Source organism: Oncorhynchus mykiss, chromosome 17 (genome assembly GCF_013265735.2).
Source record: "Oncorhynchus mykiss isolate Arlee chromosome 17, USDA_OmykA_1.1, whole genome shotgun sequence".
Classification (NCBI taxonomy): Eukaryota; Metazoa; Chordata; class Actinopteri; order Salmoniformes; family Salmonidae; genus Oncorhynchus; species Oncorhynchus mykiss.
This window is the reverse complement of record NC_048581.1, coordinates 71805802-71825292: the sequence shown is the minus strand read 5'-3', so window position 1 is coordinate 71825292 and position 19491 is coordinate 71805802. Positions and strand designations below refer to the sequence as shown.

General features: G+C 41.9%; 1 protein-coding gene across 2 annotated transcripts in view; it reads left to right on the top strand.

The window, feature by feature from the left end:
- suclg2 (succinate-CoA ligase GDP-forming subunit beta) overlaps window positions 1-19491 on the top strand; it is a 134157-nt gene that overhangs the window by 53794 nt on the left and 60872 nt on the right. For both annotated transcript variants that reach the window (XR_005037061.1, XM_036950574.1), the window contains exons 6-9: window positions 382-471; window positions 6005-6101; window positions 10678-10839; window positions 12047-12189. Coding sequence is in view for 1 of the 2 variants with exons in the window: in XM_036950574.1 (XP_036806469.1) it covers window positions 382-471; window positions 6005-6101; window positions 10678-10839; window positions 12047-12189 (492 nt within the window). In the remaining variant the exon portion in view is untranslated. The remainder of the gene's footprint in view (window positions 1-381; window positions 472-6004; window positions 6102-10677; window positions 10840-12046; window positions 12190-19491) is intronic.

The window sequence follows — 19491 nt, the reverse complement described above, 5'->3', positions numbered from 1 at the left end:
TCTTTCTCTCTTTCTCTCTCATTCTCTCTCTTTCTCTCTCTTTCTCTCTTTCTCTCTCTTTCTCTCTTTCTCTCTCTCTTTCTCTCTTTCTCTCTCTTTCTCTCTCTTTCTCTCTCTCTTTCTCTCTTTCTCTGATTGGCACAATGAATCCCTTGATGGAGAGATCCCTTCTCTATGTTAGAATCTCATCTCTACAAGTGCCTGATAATTATGAAGCTATTGTTTCAGGCCCGGTTCTCCTTTCCTCACTACTGGCAGGTTTCCACCACTTAATTGCATATTGTGATTTAATATGAACATCCACTTTGTCAAATGACCATCCAGTGTTTGAGTCTCCATTCTCTCTGCTTTCTCTTTCTATTCTGCTCTCGCGTACCACAGGAAGTTATAGATATTTTCGAGGGCGTGCGAGATGACCAGGCGCTCCGCATGGCAGCTAATTTGGGTTTCAAAGGACCTCTGAAAAGACAGGTAATAGGCCCGACAAAGCTCTCTGAGCCGCAGTGCAGAGAAGCAGAGTCGCGTACACACACCATAGACCCACAATACTGAACTCAGAGCTGATAAAACCAGATAGGATACTGCCTGTCTACTGGGCTCTTGCTGAATTACAAGGTTCATAGATCCCCATAACGTCCTAGAACAACAGACAAAGCTTTATAAGATCAAATTGCATTCGTCACGTACACAGTTAACAGCAGGTACAGTGCCTTGCGAAAGTATTCGGCCCCCTTGAACTTTGCGACCTTTTGCCACATTTCAGGCTTCAAACATAAAGATATAAAACTGTATTTTTTTGTGAAGAATCAACAACAAGTGGGACACAATCATGAAGTGGAACGACATTTATTGGATATTTCAAACTTTTTTAACAAATCAGAAACTGAAAAATTGGGCGTGCAAAATTATTCAGCCCCCTTAAGTTAATACTTTGTAGCGCCACCCATTGCTGCGATTACAGCTGTAAGTCGCTTGGGGTATGTCTCTATCAGTTTTGCACATCGAGAGACTGACATTTTTTCCCATTCCTCCTTGCAAAACAGCTCGAGCTCAGTGAGGTTGGATGGAGAGCATTTGTGAACAGCAGTTTTCAGTTCTTTCCACAGATTCTCGATTGGATTCAGGTCTGGACTTTGACTTGGCCATTCTAACACCTGGATATGTTTATTTTTGAACCATTCCATTGTAGATTTTGCTTTATGTTTTGGATCATTGTCTTGTTGGAAGACAAATCTCTGTCCCAGTCTCAGGTCTTTTGCAGACTCCATCAGGTTTTCTTCCAGAATGGTCCTGTATTTGGCTCCATCCATCTTCCCATCAATTTTAACCATCTTCCCTGTCCCTGCTGAAGAAAAGCAGGCCCAAACCATGATGCTGCCACCACCATGTTTGACAGTGGGGATGATGTGTTCAGGGTGATGAGCTGTGTTGCTTTTACGCCAAACATAACGTTTTGCATTGTTGCCAAAAAGTTCAATTTTGGTTTCATCTGACCAGAGCACCTTCTTCCACATGTTTGGTGTGTCTCCCAGGTGGCTTGTGGCAAACTTTAAACAACACTTTTTATGGACATCTTTAAGAAATGGCTTTCTTCTTGCCACTCTTCCATAAAGGCCAGATTTGTGCAATATACGACTGATTGTTGTCCTATGGACAGAGTCTCCCACCTCAGCTGTAGATCTCTGCAGTTCATCCAGAGTGATCATGGGCCTCTTGGCTGCATCTCTGATCAGTCTTCTCCTTGTATGAGCTGAAAGTTTAGAGGGACGGCCAGGTCTTGGTAGATTTGCAGTGGTCTGATACTCCTTCCATTTCAATATTATCGCTTGCACAATGCTCCTTGGGATGTTTAAAGCTTGGGAAATCTTTTTGTATCCAAATCCGGCTTTAAACTTCTTCACAACAGTATCTCGGACCTGCCTGGTGTGTTCCTTGTTCTTCATGATGCTCTCTGCGCTTTTAACGGACCTCTGAGACTATCACAGTGCAGGTGCATTTATACGGAGACTTGATTACACACAGGTGGATTGTATTTATCATCATTAGTCATTTAGGTCAACATTGGATCATTCAGAGATCGTCACTGAACTTCTGGAGAGAGTTTGCTGCACTGAAAGTAAAGGGGCTGAATAATTTTGCACGCCCAATTTTTCAGTTTTTGATTTGTTAAAAAAGTTTGAAATATCCAATAAATGTTGTTCCACTTCATGATTGTGTCCCACTTGTTGTTGATTCTTCACAAAAAAATACAGTTTTATATCTTTATGTTTGAAGCCTGAAATGTGGCAAAAGGTCGCAAAGTTCAAGGGGGCCGAATACTTTCGCAATGCACTGTATAATAGGTGCAGCGAAATGCTTGTGCTTTTTTACCAATATTGGGGGGAGACCTCCCAAAATCATGAACAGACGTTGCTGATGAAGCCAATTCTGGTCATTGTAAACCGGGTCCGAGAGACACACAAAAAGACAAACCCCAAAATTCACATGTAATATTAAAAGTTCTTCTCCAGTTCCTTTTAGACCCAATTGTCTTGTAGCATCATATTGCTAATTTCTATTCCTATCTATGAGCACATCAACTTAAAGAATCGGATTCTTTCAGAATGTTAAAATGCAGAAAAGGTATACACGAAATGAACATACACAATTGTCTGAGAGGTACACCCTGTGTAATACGAGCCTGTCTTGACATTGAGTTTGTAGCATAACACTATCCTGAATTCAATCCAGAAATTAAAACAATTCGCTACATACTTCCAACTTTGTCTTTTAAAGCACATTAGTTGCCACAGTCTTTTCGATTCACTGCTAATTACAGTAATTCTGGGTGTGGAATTAAATGTATGGTTAAATATCTTGGCTGCTTTGAAGAGTCTTGGTGACAAAGTGTGTGATTGTGTGTGTCTGTCTGTGAGTGTGTGGCAGAGAGCAGTGCTTACAATGTTTTCTGTCAGGCTGTTTTCATCATCAAAAGAGCAGCTCGGTTCCAGGGACAGACAGAGACATCAGTTCAAACCCTGATTCTTTGAAAAGAGGATTCCTTCCAATGACAGCCACTCTAATAGTAATACTGCTCATTTTAGGATAAAGTGGCACAATAGACACATTGTAACTCTCATTCAGAGCTAATGCATTAATATGTACACAAAGGCTGTATTATAGTAGTTTAATTACTCTTTTAATTAGGCTTAGTCATGCATTCAATTATATAGCATGCATGATATGATATGTGTATATAGTGGGGCAAAAAAGTATTTAGTCAGCCACCAATTGTGCAAGTTCTCCCACTTAAAAAGATGAGAGAGGCCTGTAATCATAGGTACACTTCAACTATGACAGACAAAATGAGAAAAAAAAATCCAGAAAATCACATTGTAGGATTTTTTATGAATTTATTTGCAAATTATGGTGGAAAATAAGTATTTGGTCAATAACAAAAGTTTATCTCAATACTTTGTTATATACCCTTTGTTGGCAATGACAGAGGTCAAACATTTTCTGTAAGTCTTCACAAGGTTTTCACACACGGTTGCTGGTATTTTTGCCCATTCCTCCATGGAGATCTCCTCTAGAGCAGTGATGTTTTGGGGCTGTTGCTGGGCAACACGGACTTTCAACTCCCTCCAAAGATTTTCTATGGGATTGAGATCTGGAGACTGGCTAGGCCACTCCAGGACCTGCTTCTTACGAAGCCACTCCTTCATTGCTCAGGCGGTGTGTTTGGGATCATTGTCATGCTGTAAGACCCAGCCATGTTTCATCTTCAATGCCCTTGCTGATGGAAGGAGGTTTTCACTCAAAATCTCACGATACATGGCCCCATTCATTCTTTCCTTTACACGGATCAGTCGTCCTGGTCCCTTTGCAGAAGAACAGCCCCAAAGCATGATGTTTCTACCCCCAATACAGGGCTAAGATTGATTCATACTACACCGGCTCCGACGCTCGTCTTATATGGCAGAGCTTGCAAACTATTACAGACTACAAAGGGAGCACAGCCATGAGCTGCCCAGTGACACAAGCCTACCAGACGAGCTAACTCACTTCTATGCTCGCTTCGAGGCAAGCAACACTGTGGCATGCATGAGAGCATCAGCTGTTCCGGATGACTGTGTGATCACGCAGCCAACGTGAGTAAGACCTTTAAACAAGTCAACATACGCAAGGCTGCGAGGCCAGATGGATTACCAGGACGTGTGCTCCGGGCATGTGCTGACCAACTGGTAAGTGTCTTCACTGACATTTTCAACATGTCCCTGATTGAGTCTGTAATACCAACATGTTTCAAGCAGACCACCATAGTCCCTGTGCCCAAGAACACAAAGGCAACCTGCCTAAATTACGACAGACCTGTAGCACTCACGCCCGTAGCCATGAAGTGCTTTGAAAGGTTGGTAATGGCTTACATCAACACCATTATCCCAGAAACCCTAGACCCACTCCAATTTGCATACCGCAACAGATCCACAGATGAAACAATCTCTTGCACTCCACACTGCCCTTTCCCACCTGGACAAAAGGAACACTTATGTGAGAATGCTTTTCATTAACTACAGATCAGCGTTCAACACCGTAGTACCCTCAAAGCTCATCACTAAGCTGATCCTGGCACTAAACACCTCCCTCTACAACTGGATCCTGGACTTCCTGACAGGCCACCCCTAGGTGGTGAGGGTAGGTAGCAACACATCTGCCACTCTGATCCTCAACACTGGAAATCCCCAGGGGTGCGTGCTCAGCCCCCTCCTGTACTGCCTGTTCACCCACGACTGCATTGCCAGACACGACTCCAACACCATCATTAAGTTTGCAGACGACACAACAGTGGTAGGCCTGATCACAGACAATGACAAAACAGCCTATAGGGAGGTCAGAGACCTGGCCGAGTGGTGCCAGACTAACAACCTATCCCTCAATGTAACCAAGACTAAGAAGATGATTGTGGACTACAGGAAAAGGAGGACCGAGCACGCCCCCATTCTCATTGACGGGGCTGTAGTGGAGCAGGTTGTCAGCTTCAAGTTCCTTGGTGTCCACATCAACAACAAACTAGAATGGTCCAAACACACCAAGACAGTTGTGAAGAAGGCACGACAAAGCCTATTCCCCCCCAGGAAACTAAAAAGATTTGGCATGGGTCTGGACTATTTGCATTGTGCGCCCCCCCCCCCCCCCCCCCCCCCCTCAACCCCTCTTTTTACGCTGCTGCTACTCTCTGGTCATCATATATGCATAGTCACTTTAACCATATCTACATGTACATACTGCCTCAATCAGCCTGACTAACCGGTGTCTGTATGTAGCCTCGCTACTGTATATAGCCTCGCAACTGTATATAGCCTCGCTACTGTATATAGCCTCGCAACTGTATATAGCCAGTCTTTTTACTGTTGTTTTATTTCTTTACCCTACCTATTGTTCACCTAATACCTTTTTTGCACTATTGGTTAGAGCCTGTAAGTAAGCATTTCACTGTAAGGTCTACTACACCTGTTGTATTCGCCGCCTTTGACACAAACTTTGATTTGATTTGAATTATCTTATCAGAAGCTTCTAAAGCCATGACATCATTTTCTGGAATGTTCTAAGCTGTTTAAAGGCACAGTCAACTTAGTGTATGTAAACTTCTGACCCACTGGAATTGTAATACAGTGAATTATAAGTGAAATAATCTGTCAGTAAACAATTGTTGGAAAAATTACTTGTCATGCACAAAGTAGTTGTCCTAACCGACTTGCCAAAACTATAGTTTGTTCACAAACAAGTTGTGGAGTGTATGAAAAACAAGTTTTAATGACTCCAACCTAAGTGTATGTAAACTTCTGACTTCAACTGCGTACCACACACTCACTCAGTAAAACATGACAAAATCACCTTTTTACGTGTGTTTAAAAGGTGATTTGCCATGTTTTATTAAGTGTGTGCGTGGTACTGAGTGGCCTTGGTGGGTCTGCTGTTCAGAGGCATATTGTTGGGTAATTACTGTCCTCTGTGGAACTAACAGGCTGCAGATCAGATTATGAGGCTCTATGATCTGTTCCTGAAAGTCGACGCCACTCAAGTTGAAGTCAATCCTCTCGGAGAGACTCCCGAAGGACAAGGTACGACTCTTTTTTTCTTCCTCTTTTTGGTGTCTACAAATCAGAAGTTCTTTTTATCTGGGTCTGTCTGTGTTTGTTCTCTCTCCCTCTCTTTTTCTCTCTCATTTGCTCTCTCACCATGGGAGTGTATTATGGGATTTTAGGTATACTGTATATTGTAGCATAACACTATCCTGAATTAAATCCAGAACTAATTGCCTCTTGAGTTAAACTCACAGATAAACTGATAGATGACACAAGTCTGCTTCTCCACAACTTTTGATGCATTGTTATGAAAAAAAGTTATTGTTATAGGTCTGGTTCATCAGAGAGTGACAAGAAAATAACATATTGTAGCTTAGTATAATAATTGCTTATGAATATTGATGAGAGGTCTATTAATTTGTTGTGTACAACCAAGCTGTACTAGCAAGGCAGAAGCAGTGTTTCTGTAGACTCACATTGAAAGTAGATCAACTTGTTCTTCATTTTGTACATATTCAACGAGGGAAGGGAATCAAGTACCATGGATGTCTGTTTTTCAGTCGAGTTTGAACAACAAACCACAGTAGGGAAGAACATCACTGTAGGCAGAAAGTTACTGCATGTCTTTTCCATTTTGGTCTATTTTTTTTACTTTCATTTCAGTGTAACTCAACGCTCATCACCAGAGGGACGGTAAAACTAAATTACTGTTCATCTCTGAAAATGTGCTACAGTGTTAATTTCGTGAACAAAAATTGTGACTAAAATATTTGTCAAACACCTATTTTTCAGGGACAATTGATGAGACTATAACTTACTAAATAGACACTAAACTAAAGTTGACTAAAACGAGCCAAAATTAACTCTGTGACAGAAAAAATTGACTAGTAAGTCAGCGCAGTTTCGTTAAGTGGGAAGGACAAGTCACACCCGGCAAACACAGCCTACATCAGGTGGTGGGCTGCAAGGGAGCAAGAAATGAGTGTGGGCAGACAGGTTCCGCCACGGCTCTGCCTCTGATTATACATATCGCATGCGACTCTCTCGCTTCACCTTAGCTAACCAGTCACCACCAGCCATCTAGTTAGCTACCCTTTGTCTGGTTAAGAAACATAAGTTGCTTTTTCGAAATTAAAAACAGTAGCAGAATTGGGTTGAATAGTAAGACAACAGTCTAGCTAGGTTTTTCTCACCCTTGAGTAGGCTATAGAAAAGTAGGCTGTCTTTAAATTTGTAGTCTTGCTCAACTCTCCTACTTTTCCCACTGCATTTCATATACAGGTTCTGCATTCTAGACTCCCTCTTTTCTTCAGAGAAAACGTTTTAATTCTAGCCCTTAGGCTACCGTTCAAAAGACATGTCCCATAATACCGGCACTACATTGTTTGTCTTTCTAACGTGCATCGTGGGCCATTCTAAAACTAGGCTACTTGCGGACCTTCCTGTTAGTCATTTGTTTAGGCTGCACCAAATATTTTTTACAACTAAGCCAAGATTAACCACAGCCAGTTATTTCCAATGGTAGAGAACAAGCAAGGGGGTGGGCAGAGCCAAGCACGAGCTAGCGAGATCCTATTGGCGCGTTCTGGCATGTATTTGCATATTTCCGTTAGGGAATGCCTAATCTTGGGTACCCAGAAGTAAAATAATATTGTGAAAATGTGTAATTTCCTGTTTTACTTCTGGGGGAATTACATTAACAATTGTGAATACCTTCATGCAAAGGAAGGAAGAGAAATCTCCTTCCTGGCAAACGGAAACTCTTGGCCAAACCCTTCGCCCAAGACGAAAACCCAAAACCAGGAATTACTGCTGCTGGGAATCACATCTTTTTACATGAGCCTGGACAGATTCTTGCCGTTTCATCTGTCCGCGAGAATCTTTGAATCCTATTCTGTGAAGTGCGTGTATGCAATAATGCAATTTTGTAAAACTTTGGCAAAGGGTAAAGTCTACAAAACGTTGTCCATTCTGTTCGTAACAGATTTTACACTGAGCAAAAATAAATACGCAACATGTAACATTTTCTATGATCTTACTGAGTTACAGTTCATTTAAGGAAATCAGTCACTTGAAGTACATACATTAGGCCCTAATCTATGGATTTCACATGCCTGTGAATACAGATATTCATCTGTTGGTCAGATACCTTAAATAATAGATACCTTAAACAGATAACAGATACCTTAAATAAAAGGTAGGGGCATGGATCAGAAAACCAGTCAGTATCTGGTATGACCACCATTTGCCTCATGCAGCACGACACATCTTCTCATAGAGTTGATTGTGGCCTACAGAATGTTGTCCCACACCACTTCAGTAGCTGTGCAAAGTTTCTGGATATTGGCAGGAACTGGAAAAGTCTGTTGTACATCTCAATCCAGAGCATTCCAAACATGCTTAATGGGTGACATGTCTGGTGAGTATTCAGGCCATGGAAGAACTGGGACATGTTCAGCTTCCAGGTATTGTGTACAGATCCTTGCGACATGGAGCAGTGCATTATCTTGCTGAAACGTGAGGTGATGGTGGCAGATGAATAGCACGACAATGGGCCTCAGGATATCGTCACGGGATCTCTGTGCATTCAGATTCCTGTCAATAAAATACAATTGTGTTTGTTGGCTGCAGCTTATGCTTGCCTATATCATAACCCCACCACCACCATGGGGTACTCTGTTCACAATTGACATCAGCAAACCGCTCGACCACATGACACCATACACACTATCTGAGCACACTTCTCCAGCGTGCCAGTGGCCATTGAAGGTAAGCATTTGCCCACTGAAGTCTGTTATGCCGTCGAACTGCAGTCACGTCAAGACCCTGGCGAGGACGTCGAACAGTTTGTTCAGAAATTCTTTGGTTGTGAAAACCCACAGTTTCATCAGCTGTCCGGGTGGCTGGTCTCAGACGAACCTGCAGGTGAAGAAGCCTGATGTGGAGGTCCTGGGCTACCGTGGTTACATGTGGTCTGCGGTTGGGAGGCTGGTTGGAAACACTGCCACCATCTTTAAAATGTTGGAGGTGGCTTTTGGTAGAGAAATAACATTAAATTATGTGGCAACAGCTCTGGTGGATATTCCTGCAGTCAGCATTCCAATTGCATGCTCCCTCAAAACGTGAGACATCTATGGCATTGTGTTGTGAAACAAAAAAACGGTCCCCAGCACAAGATGCACTTGTGTAATGATCATGTTATTTAATCAGCTTCTTAATATTCCACACCTGTCAGGTGGACTTATCTTGGTAAAGGTGAAATACTTACTAACAGGGATGTAGACAAATGTGTGTACACCATTTGAGAGAAACTTTTTGTGCTTATGGAATATTTCTGGCATCTTTTATTTCAGCTCATGAAACATGGGACCAACACTTTACATGTTGAATTTATATTTGTGTTCAGTGGTGTATCCACAGATAGAACAAGGCGTAGCCACAGGTAGAACAATGAGCGAGATGTTTCAAAAGGACACAATGTTTTGGAATGTTCAGATAGAAACATGCTATGTAGAACAAATGTGTCTTTCTCTCTTGGTCTCTGTCTCGCTGCATTTGTGTGTGTCTGTTTGTTTTGTATGTCATGTGCATCTTCTATGTAGGCTGAATTAGGCCAGATAATTCTTATATAATATTATTGTTATGCATGTTTGTCATTTTTCTGCTTTTGGGAAGAGAATAGGATGCTATGCAGAAAAATATGTTGGTAGGCTATGTATGCTTGTGCACATGGAAGTCAGTGATTGTTTACTATAGGTTAATGAAGCAATACAAATGTGATGTGACTAAAAGGGCCCACTGTTTGTGCCATTTTGACAACTAGACTAAATCATTATTCAAATGACTATAATGACTAAGACTAGACAGAAAATAATGTCAAAATGAGCAGTGTTGTAATGAAGTTGGTCAAATACTGCAGATCCAGGAGACTCCACTTAGTTGCTGTTGAAGTTTGTTTCCCATTTATTTTGGCTGTCTGTTTGTGTGGGCTGTGTGTGTGTGTGTGTGTCACATCACCTTTATTACTCTTGGGAGCTTCAGCCAAGGTAGTATTTCAGAGATGAGCCATTACATAGTGAATTTACCGTTGGTTCCATGGGGATCCCGTGTCCCACTACTGTCATTTGTCCTCCGGGCTTTTATAGAGTGTTGATAGATGAAGGCTCCAATCACCCTTGTGTAAATGGTTATGGTATATAGTGGGCCTTACAAAGTACAAATCCACAAGGAGCACACCTCAGGATTTCAGCCCTGCAATGCTAAGAAACCTGAAGTAGCTCCACTGATAATCAACCCTTAATGAAAATCTGAAGTAAATACTTTGCTTGCAGTTAACATTTAGCTTACAGTTTCTTTGAACTGCACCTTGTGAAGTGTAAAAATAATATATTCTCCCTTAGAGGCACTGTCCAATACATAAACATGAGCTTCACCATTACGAATACTGAAGTAATTAAGTATAATAGGATGAGGTCACTTGACACATTTTATTTAATATTTTTTATTGAGTTTGTAAGAAATGTTAATTACATTTCCATTTCATATCCTCATCTATTTGTCTTCCTATTTATGTTACTCTCTTTCTCTCCTCTTTCTCGCTCCCTTCTTTCAGTGGTGTGCTTTGATGCCAAGATCAGCTTTGACGATAATGCAGAGTTCCGTCAAAAAGCCGTCTTTGCCCTGGACGACATGTCAGAGAGCGATCCCACAGAGACAGAGGCAGCCAAATGGGACCTCAAGTACATTGGCTTGGATGGAAACATTGCCTGCTTTGGTGAGTTCTGGTTTATGGCTCTCCACTGTCCACACACATGCATGTTCTATGCATTTAGCCATGGCTAACCCACACCAACTGGAATGGAGTTTTTTTTTGACTGGGCTGACTGGGCTCCTCTCCAGTCCAAATTAACAACCAGCTTTCTAACGAGTCCAGAAGGAGGACGCTGTAACCAATTCTTTCTAATTAGCCATAATAATAAAAAGTCTCCAGTGAGCTGGATTGTTAGCATTCTCATTATAGGTCTCCCCTGTCATAAATCAAATCTTTATAGTGTAATTCTGGGCTGCTAGGGAGTATCTCCTGGTTGCCCTGCAGCCTCATAAACGCTGTGGCAGTAAGATCACGGTTAGTGACTCTTTCCCGTGCCCAGTCTTTCCTACAGGACAACAGCTCAGAGCTGATGGGCTCCTTAAAAGCTCTGTAACCCACTAAAGTGACAGCTGTTAAAACCAGTTTCCTTTTATTGAGACTTCTGTAGGGGCGCTTGCCAGGATGCAGGCTTAGCGCTGATAACCCAAATGAGGTAAGACATTTATAGAGAGGCGTGTTGGCTTCAGCAGGAAGCGGCTGAATCACTTGGCTCCCTGGCAACACAGCACCAAGCAACCCAGCGGGATAGGGATGCTCTCATTAAGCTGCCTGATAATACGGGCCAACACTAGTGCGACAGAACTTCTTTTAATCAACACTTGCTTTCTGAAGTCAAGAGTGTTGCCGTAATCACGTTTCCCTCCGCTTCTCAACTTCTTGAAGTGTTAAATATCCTCATTAGACGAGTTTTAACAGTTGACCTCTTAAAGCTTTAAATTCTCTAAAGATGATTTGTTATTCCTTCTTCATTAGATCATTTACTCATTTATTTCACTGTGCACTCTTATGTTTTTGTTTTAATGATTGTATTAGGTAATGTTTATTGTAATTAAATCCCAACTACTTTTCAATGTCACAGTTTTCTCTCAAGGGTTTATGTTTGAATTCTCAACATCATTTTGATTGTTAATGTGGGAAATCTAACTTCATTGGAGTATGGGGGAAAAAACTATTATAAGAGTTCCGGTGTCGTCGATTGTCATCTAACTTTGCGATGAGCACAGCAACTATTTTGAAGGGATGCTCTGGACTTTAAAGGCCCTTCTCTGTTTTCTGAGACCAGTAACACCTTTCTTTGTGGTTTAATTTCACCTTTGACCTGCCATTACAGTGAATGGGGCTGGTTTGGCTATGGCCACGTGTGACATCATCGACCTCCATGGAGGGAAACCGGCCAACTTCCTAGACCTGGGAGGAGGAGTGAAGGAGAAACAGGTTTACGAGGCCTTCAAACTGCTCACTGCCGACCCCAAGGTAGGAGCACATTTTATCCTTCAAACTGCTCTAAGATAGGACCACACTTCACGCTTCAAACTACCAAAAGAGGACCACACTTTATATAACAGTGCTGGGGAGAGGAGGTATACCGCCTAAAGACCGAAAACAAAGCTTATTCACAATGCTACCGTAGCTAGTTCCATACCAAATTGTCAGTTGCTCTCAGAGAGCCAACACACTGTTCCAAGAACCTGTTGAATTCCCAGTTTGTCAGCTGCTCAACACTTTACCCAAGCGATTCTGTACATCTCTGTTGCTACTTCCTTTGTGTGTGTGGTTGTTTAACCATGAGTCCTGTCAAAGCTCCTTACCTCTACGGGATCAGTGTCCCTATACCGGGACGGTTGATCATGACGTACGCCAATGTGACCGGATTGAAGTTTTAAGTAACAGCAAACTTTCCAGGACATAGACATGTATTATATTGGCAGAAAGCTTAACTTATTGTTAATCTAACTGTACCGTCCAATTTATAGTAGCTATTACAGTGAAAAAATACCATGCTATTGTTTGAAGAGAGTGCACAACAACAAAACTTTTATCAAGGCAACTGGTTTGATACATTCACCTCTGAAGATAAATAATGTACTTCAGTAATCTTGCTCTTGTCATCCTGAGGGTCCCAGAGATAAAATGTAGCATCATTTTTTAAAAATAAAATAAATGTTTATATTAAAATGTAGGAACTGGGTTCTACAGTTTGAACCCTTGCTGCCTCTGGCTCCACACCCCCCTATCCCGGCCGTCAAGATGTGTGAAACTTACATTTTGTATTACCATATACATTTGGTATTTTCTCTATAGTTAAGTATTTGAAAATGTATCAATTGACCAATATGGCACAGTATGTGCAATGCTTCACTGGATCGATCTATAATTTTGCGCACACACTGCTGCCATCTAGTGTCCAAAATCTAAATTGCGCCTAAACTGCAATATTATATTATGGGATTTCTCTTGCATTTCAAAGATAATACGAAAAAAAAAAAGTTATTTTTCTTTATCTTTTTTACCCGATCTAATGTATTATAATATCCTACATTAATTTCACACACCTTTCAAATGGTATCAATAATATGCATATCCTTGCTTCAGGTCCTGAGCTACAGGCAGTTATGTTTGGGTATGTCATTTTTGGCGAAAATTGAAAAAAAGGGTCCCATCCTTAAGAGGTTTGAAGGCTTTATCTAGTTGGTTAGACACAAGTCCACCTTTGTAACAAAGACACAACATTCATTAGCTGGTTTGGCACCAACAGCCATGTTTCTCTCAGTGATGTGGTTTTAGAGATTATCTCCTAAATATAATGCCATGGTATTATTGACTGTTGTGATGAATTGCGGCTCCGCAGCCACAATGAAACAAGCCTTTTAATGACTGCCGTCAGTCTTCTCCCAATGCAGAACGCAAACCCATTACTGTACATCCCTGGTGGAATTAATGGCCGGAACCTCAGAGGGAAAGATGTGGCACTGGCACCTCTTTATGACTGTGGAATCCTAAATGATCAGATTACCAATAGTTCTGCAGCAAACAGTTGGAGGCTTGTAACTATGCCGCAGTGCTGGTTGTGTTGACACTCATCACAGCACTAATTCCCTGTTTGCCTTGACTTGACTTTATTGTTTTTCTCCCAGTCTATTTGACAGTATAGTTGTCTGCAGATGTCATAGAACAGTGGTAAAGACGGTTCCTCCTATCCATTGTTGAAGAGGCCAGTTTACCACACATGTCTTTAATACGTCAAAGATGAAGGACATTGAGAACAAACGGCATATAGACATGATGTGGCATTTCTTCATAAATATGCATAAATCTGGCATGATACTCATTGCAATACACAAGTCACTTGAATAACATGACTTTGCTTCACTTCAGTTTCATGTAGCAGCTTCAATAGTTGACTATTTCCTTTGTAGCTATAGGCTAAATCAGACCCTAGCCTAGTTCTGCCTTTTGGTTCTGAGGGCTCCAGTCACACACACATACCAGAGATGAATTTTAAAGAGGTGTAAGCAAAGCACTCCAGCTGATGTATTGTCCCATTCAGATATCCACAGTGTATTTATAATGTTGGGCCCTGCATGAATTCATCAAGGTGTCGTAAAAATAGAATAGAATAACAGGAGAGAAAACAGTGGTAGAAGTGTTTCTCACTCCTCTGAGGCAGTGTGATCAAATTAATCCATTATGATGTCAAACCAGGTCATAATAGAGATGGATTTGCGGGGGAAAAAGAGACAGCTTTTAAAGACTGCATTACACTTCCCAATTATTCTTGCATAGGGAGTCGTTTTCTCTTTATTCTGTCTTCAATTCAAAGCCGAAACCCCAGAGTAAAGGCAGTACCTGTCCCTCCTCCAGCAGGATAGAGACGAGACAGAGACACAGGCCCTCCCTTATGGGGGGAAAAAAAGAGAGAGGATTGATATTACTCTGTGTACTGACATTTGCATTTCATACAGGGATTTGGAGACTCGTCAGATCTGTGGAGAGAATGTTAATTATTAGATTCCTGCATGATGAAAATCCTATTTTGCATTTTTCTTTTCATAATTTCCAAACTTTTAAGTACTAAGATTTCCTACAACTCAGTTCCATTTAGGCCTAGACTGTAAACAACTTGGGGCAGAGAGAGGCTATTGAGTGAGAATCAATAGCTTGCAATGCTAAGGATGCACATATTTTGTTAAATGTTTGAAATGTGTCCATTATACTGAATCAGGTACTTGAAAGCATACGTGTCATGATAGACTCAACATTCATGCTTACAACTGAATTTTTCATTTTTTTATTTGCTTTGGGATTGAAGATGTTCACTCATTCTAACTTTTCCATGAAATGTTAATCAGGAGTGGAGTGTTTATTTTGCCGTATTAAATACATCAACTCAAAAGCCTCGTACTTGACAACCAACAGTTTCCTCAAGTTTTGGTGTAGGGTGAGATGCCTAACAGTGACAGAACTAGCTGTATACACATTTTCACTAGTTCAGGAGTAAGGCGATTCCACGGTAACAGAGTGATGCTGAGACTCAGATTTTTCTCTTTAAAAGGTATGCCAAACAAATATCAATGAACATTTTACTAAAACATGTTTAATTAAAGAACAATGCAGAGGCAAAGTTTGGTAACAGAATGACGGTTTATGCCGTTGGTGCCATCTCTCATCGTTTGACATACATTTTACAGTGAAAAATTGGTATTATTTTGTTACTGTGGAATTGAAAAGTATTATACACTTACTACAGCCTACTACAGTATGTCTCTAGGGAAGCTGATGCATTTCTGCATAAGTGAATATTTTCTTGTGTTCTCTGACCCTCATTGGTGTATCATTTTGACAGCCTTATTTCAGCTGCTAGGTTCCTCATAGCCGCTAACAGTTCATATGGTTACACATAGTATATCTCAGTCGCTCTACAACCCTGATCCACACACCTGATTTAAATGGTTACACATAGTATATCTCAGTCGCTCTACAACCCCGATCCACACACCTGATTCTAATGGTTACACAGAGTATATCTCAGTCGCTCTACAACCCTGATCCACGCACCTGATTCTAATGGTTACACATAGTATATCTCAGTCGCTCTACAACCCTGATCCACACACCTGATTCTAATGGTTACACATAGTATATCTCAGTCGCTCTACAACCGTGATCCACACACCTGATTCTAATGGTTACACATAGTATATCTCAGTCACTCTACAACCGTGATCCACGCACCTGATTCTAATGGTTACACATAGTATATCTCAGTCGCTCTACAACCGTGATCCACACACCTGATTCTAATGGTTACACATAGTATATCTCAGTCGCTCTACAACCGTGATCCACACACCTGATTCTAATGGTTACACATAGTATATCTCAGTCACTCTACAACCGTGATCCACGCACCTGATTCTAATGGTTACACATAGTATATCTCAGTCGCTCTACAACCCTGATCCACGCACCTGATTCTAATGGTTACACATAGTATATCTCAGTCGCTCTACAACCCTGATCCACACACCTGATTCTAATGGTTACACATAGTATATCTCAGTCGCTCTACAACCCTGATCCACGCACCTGATTCTAATGGTTACACATAGTATATTTCAGTCGCTCTACAACCCTGATCCACACACCTGATTCTAATGGTTACACATAGTATATCTCAGTCGCTCTACAACCCTGATCCACACACCTGATTCTGATGGTTACACATAGTATATCTCAGTCGCTCTACAACCGTGATCCACGCACCTGATTCTAATGGTTACACATAGTATATCTCAGTCGCTCTACAACCGTGATTCACGCACCTGATTCTAATGGTTACACATAGTATATCTCAGTCGCTCTACAACCGTGATCCACGCACCTGATTCTAATGGTTACACATAGTATATCTCAGTCGCTCTACAACCCTGATCCACGCACCTGATTCTAATGGTTACACATAGTATATCTCAGTCGCTCTACAACCCTGATCCACACACCTGATTCTAATGGTTACACATAGTATATCTCAGTCGCTCTACAACCCTGATCCACGCACCTGATTCTAATGGTTACACATAGTATATCTCAGTCGCTCTACAACCCTGATCCACGCACCTGATTCTAATGGTTACACATAGTATATCTCAGTCGCTCTACAACCGTGATTCACGCACCTGATTCTAATGGTTACACATAGTATATCTCAGTCGCTCTACAACCCTGATCCACACACCTGATTCTAATGGTTACACATAGTATATCTCAGTCGCTCTACAACCGTGATCCACGCACCTGATTCTAATGGTTACACATAGTATATCTCAGTCGCTCTACAACCCTGATCCACGCACCTGATTCTAATGGTTACACATAGTATATCTCAGTCGCTCTACAACCGTGATCCACGCACCTGATTCTAATGGTTACACATAGTATATCTCAGTCGCTCTACAACCGTGATCCACGCACCTGATTCTAATGGTTACACATAGTATATCTCAGTCGCTCTACAACCGTGATCCACGCACCTGATTCTAATGGTTACACATAGTATATCTCAGTCGCTCTACAACCCTGATCCACGCACCTGATTCTAATGGTTACACATAGTATATCTCAGTCGCTCTACAACCCTGATCCACGCACCTGATTCTAATGGTTACAGTGTGGCAGGTAGCCTAGCCTAGATGTTAGTGTTGGGTCAATAAAGAAAGGTTGCTAGTCCTAATCCCCGAATTGACAAGGTAAAAAATCTGTCTCTGCCCTTGAGCAATCCATGTAACCCTAATTGCTCCAGGGTTGCCGTTGATAATGGCTGACCCTGGCCATGACCCCACATGAGGGTGTACCTGGGGAAAGTTGGGATATGCAAAAAAAACAGATTTCCAATTTATACATGCATATAATACACACTTGTACATTTGTGAAATAGGACAAATATAAGCACCTACCAAGTTGTTGTTGTTATTTAAATAATTAGCTGTTTGAAAAGCTAAATCAGGTTAGTTACAACTGGGGTTGGAGTTAAAAACCTACAGGAGGGTATCTCTCCAGGAACAGGGTTGGAGTTAAAACCTACAGGAGGGTATCTCTCCAGGAACAGGGTTGGAGTTAAAACCTACAGGAGGGTATCTCTCCAGGAACAGGGTTGGAGTTAAAACCTACAGGAGGGTATCTCTCCAGGAACAGGGTTGGAGTTAAAACCTACAGGAGGGTATCTCTCCAGGAACAGGGTTGGAGTTAAAAACCTACAGGAGGGTATCTCTCCAGGAACAGGGTTGGAGTTAAAACCTACAGGAGGGTATCTCTCCAGGAACAGGGTTGGAGTTAAAACCTACAGGAGGGTATCTCTCCAGGAACAGGGTTGGAGTTAAAACCTACAGGAGGGTATCTCTCCAGGAACAGGGTTGGAGTTAAAACCTACAGGAGGGTATCTCTCCAGGAACAGGGTTGGAGTTAAAACCTACAGGAGGGTATCTCTCCAGGAACAGGGTTGGAGTTAAAACCTACAGGAGGGTATCTCTCCAGGAACAGGGTTGGAGTTAAAACTTACAGGAGGGTATCTCTCCAGGAACAGGGTTGGAGTTAAAATCTACAGGAGGGTATCTCCCCCTTCTCTCCCTGTGCTCTCTCTCTTTCTGCTCTCTCTCTGTCTACTCTCTCTCTCTGTCTGCGCTCTCTCTTTGTCTGCTCTCTCTCTGTCTGCTCTCTCTCTCTTTGTCTGCGCTCTCTCTCTGTCTGCGCTCTCTCTCTGTCTGCGCTCTCTCTCTGTCTGCGCTCTCTCTCTGTCTGCGCTCTCTCTCTGTCTGCTCTCTCTCTCTGTCTGCGCTCTCTCTCTGTCTGCCCTCTCTCTGTCTGCGCTATCTCTCTGTCTGCGCTCTCTCTCTGGCTGCGCTCTCTCTCTGTCTGCGCTCTCTCTCTCTCATTTTTTGGAACACCATTATTTTGGTCTTACTGAGATTTGCTGTCAGGACCCAGGTCTGACAGAATCTGTGCAGAAGATCTAGGTGCTGCTGTAGGCCCTCCTTGGTTGGTGACAGAAGCACCAGATCATCAGCAAACAGTAGACATTTGACTTCGGATTCTAGTAGGGTGAGGCTGGGTGCTGCAGACTTTTCTAGTGCCTGCGCCAATTCGTTGATATATATGTTGAAGAGGGTGGGGCTTAAGCTGCATCCCTGTCTCACCCCACGGCCCTGTGGGAAGAAATGTGTGTGTTTTTTTGCCAATTTTAACCACATACTTGTTGTTGTGTACATGGATTTTATAATGTCGAATGTTTTACCCCCAACACCACTTTCCATCAATTTGTATAGCAGACCCTCATGCCAAATTGAGTCGAAGGCTTTTTTTGAAATCAACAAAGCATGAGAAGACTTTGCCTTTGTTTTGGTTTGTTTGGTTGTCAATTAGGGTGTGCAGGGTGAATACACGGTCTGTTGTACGGTAATTTGGTAAAAAGCCAATTTGACATTTGCTCAGTACATTGTTTTTATTGAGGAAATGTACGAGTCTGCTGTTAATGATAATGCAGAGGATTTTCCCAAGGTTACTGTTGACGCATATCCCACGGTAGTTATTGGGGTCAAATTGTCTCCACTTTTGTGGATTTTAGGTGATCAGTCCTTGGTTCCACATATTGGGGAAGATGCCAGAGCTAAGGATGATGTTAAAGAGTTTTAGTATAGCCAATTGGAATTTGTTGTCTGTATATTTGATCATTTCATTAAGGATACCATCAACACCACATGCCTTTTTGGGTTGGAGGGTTTT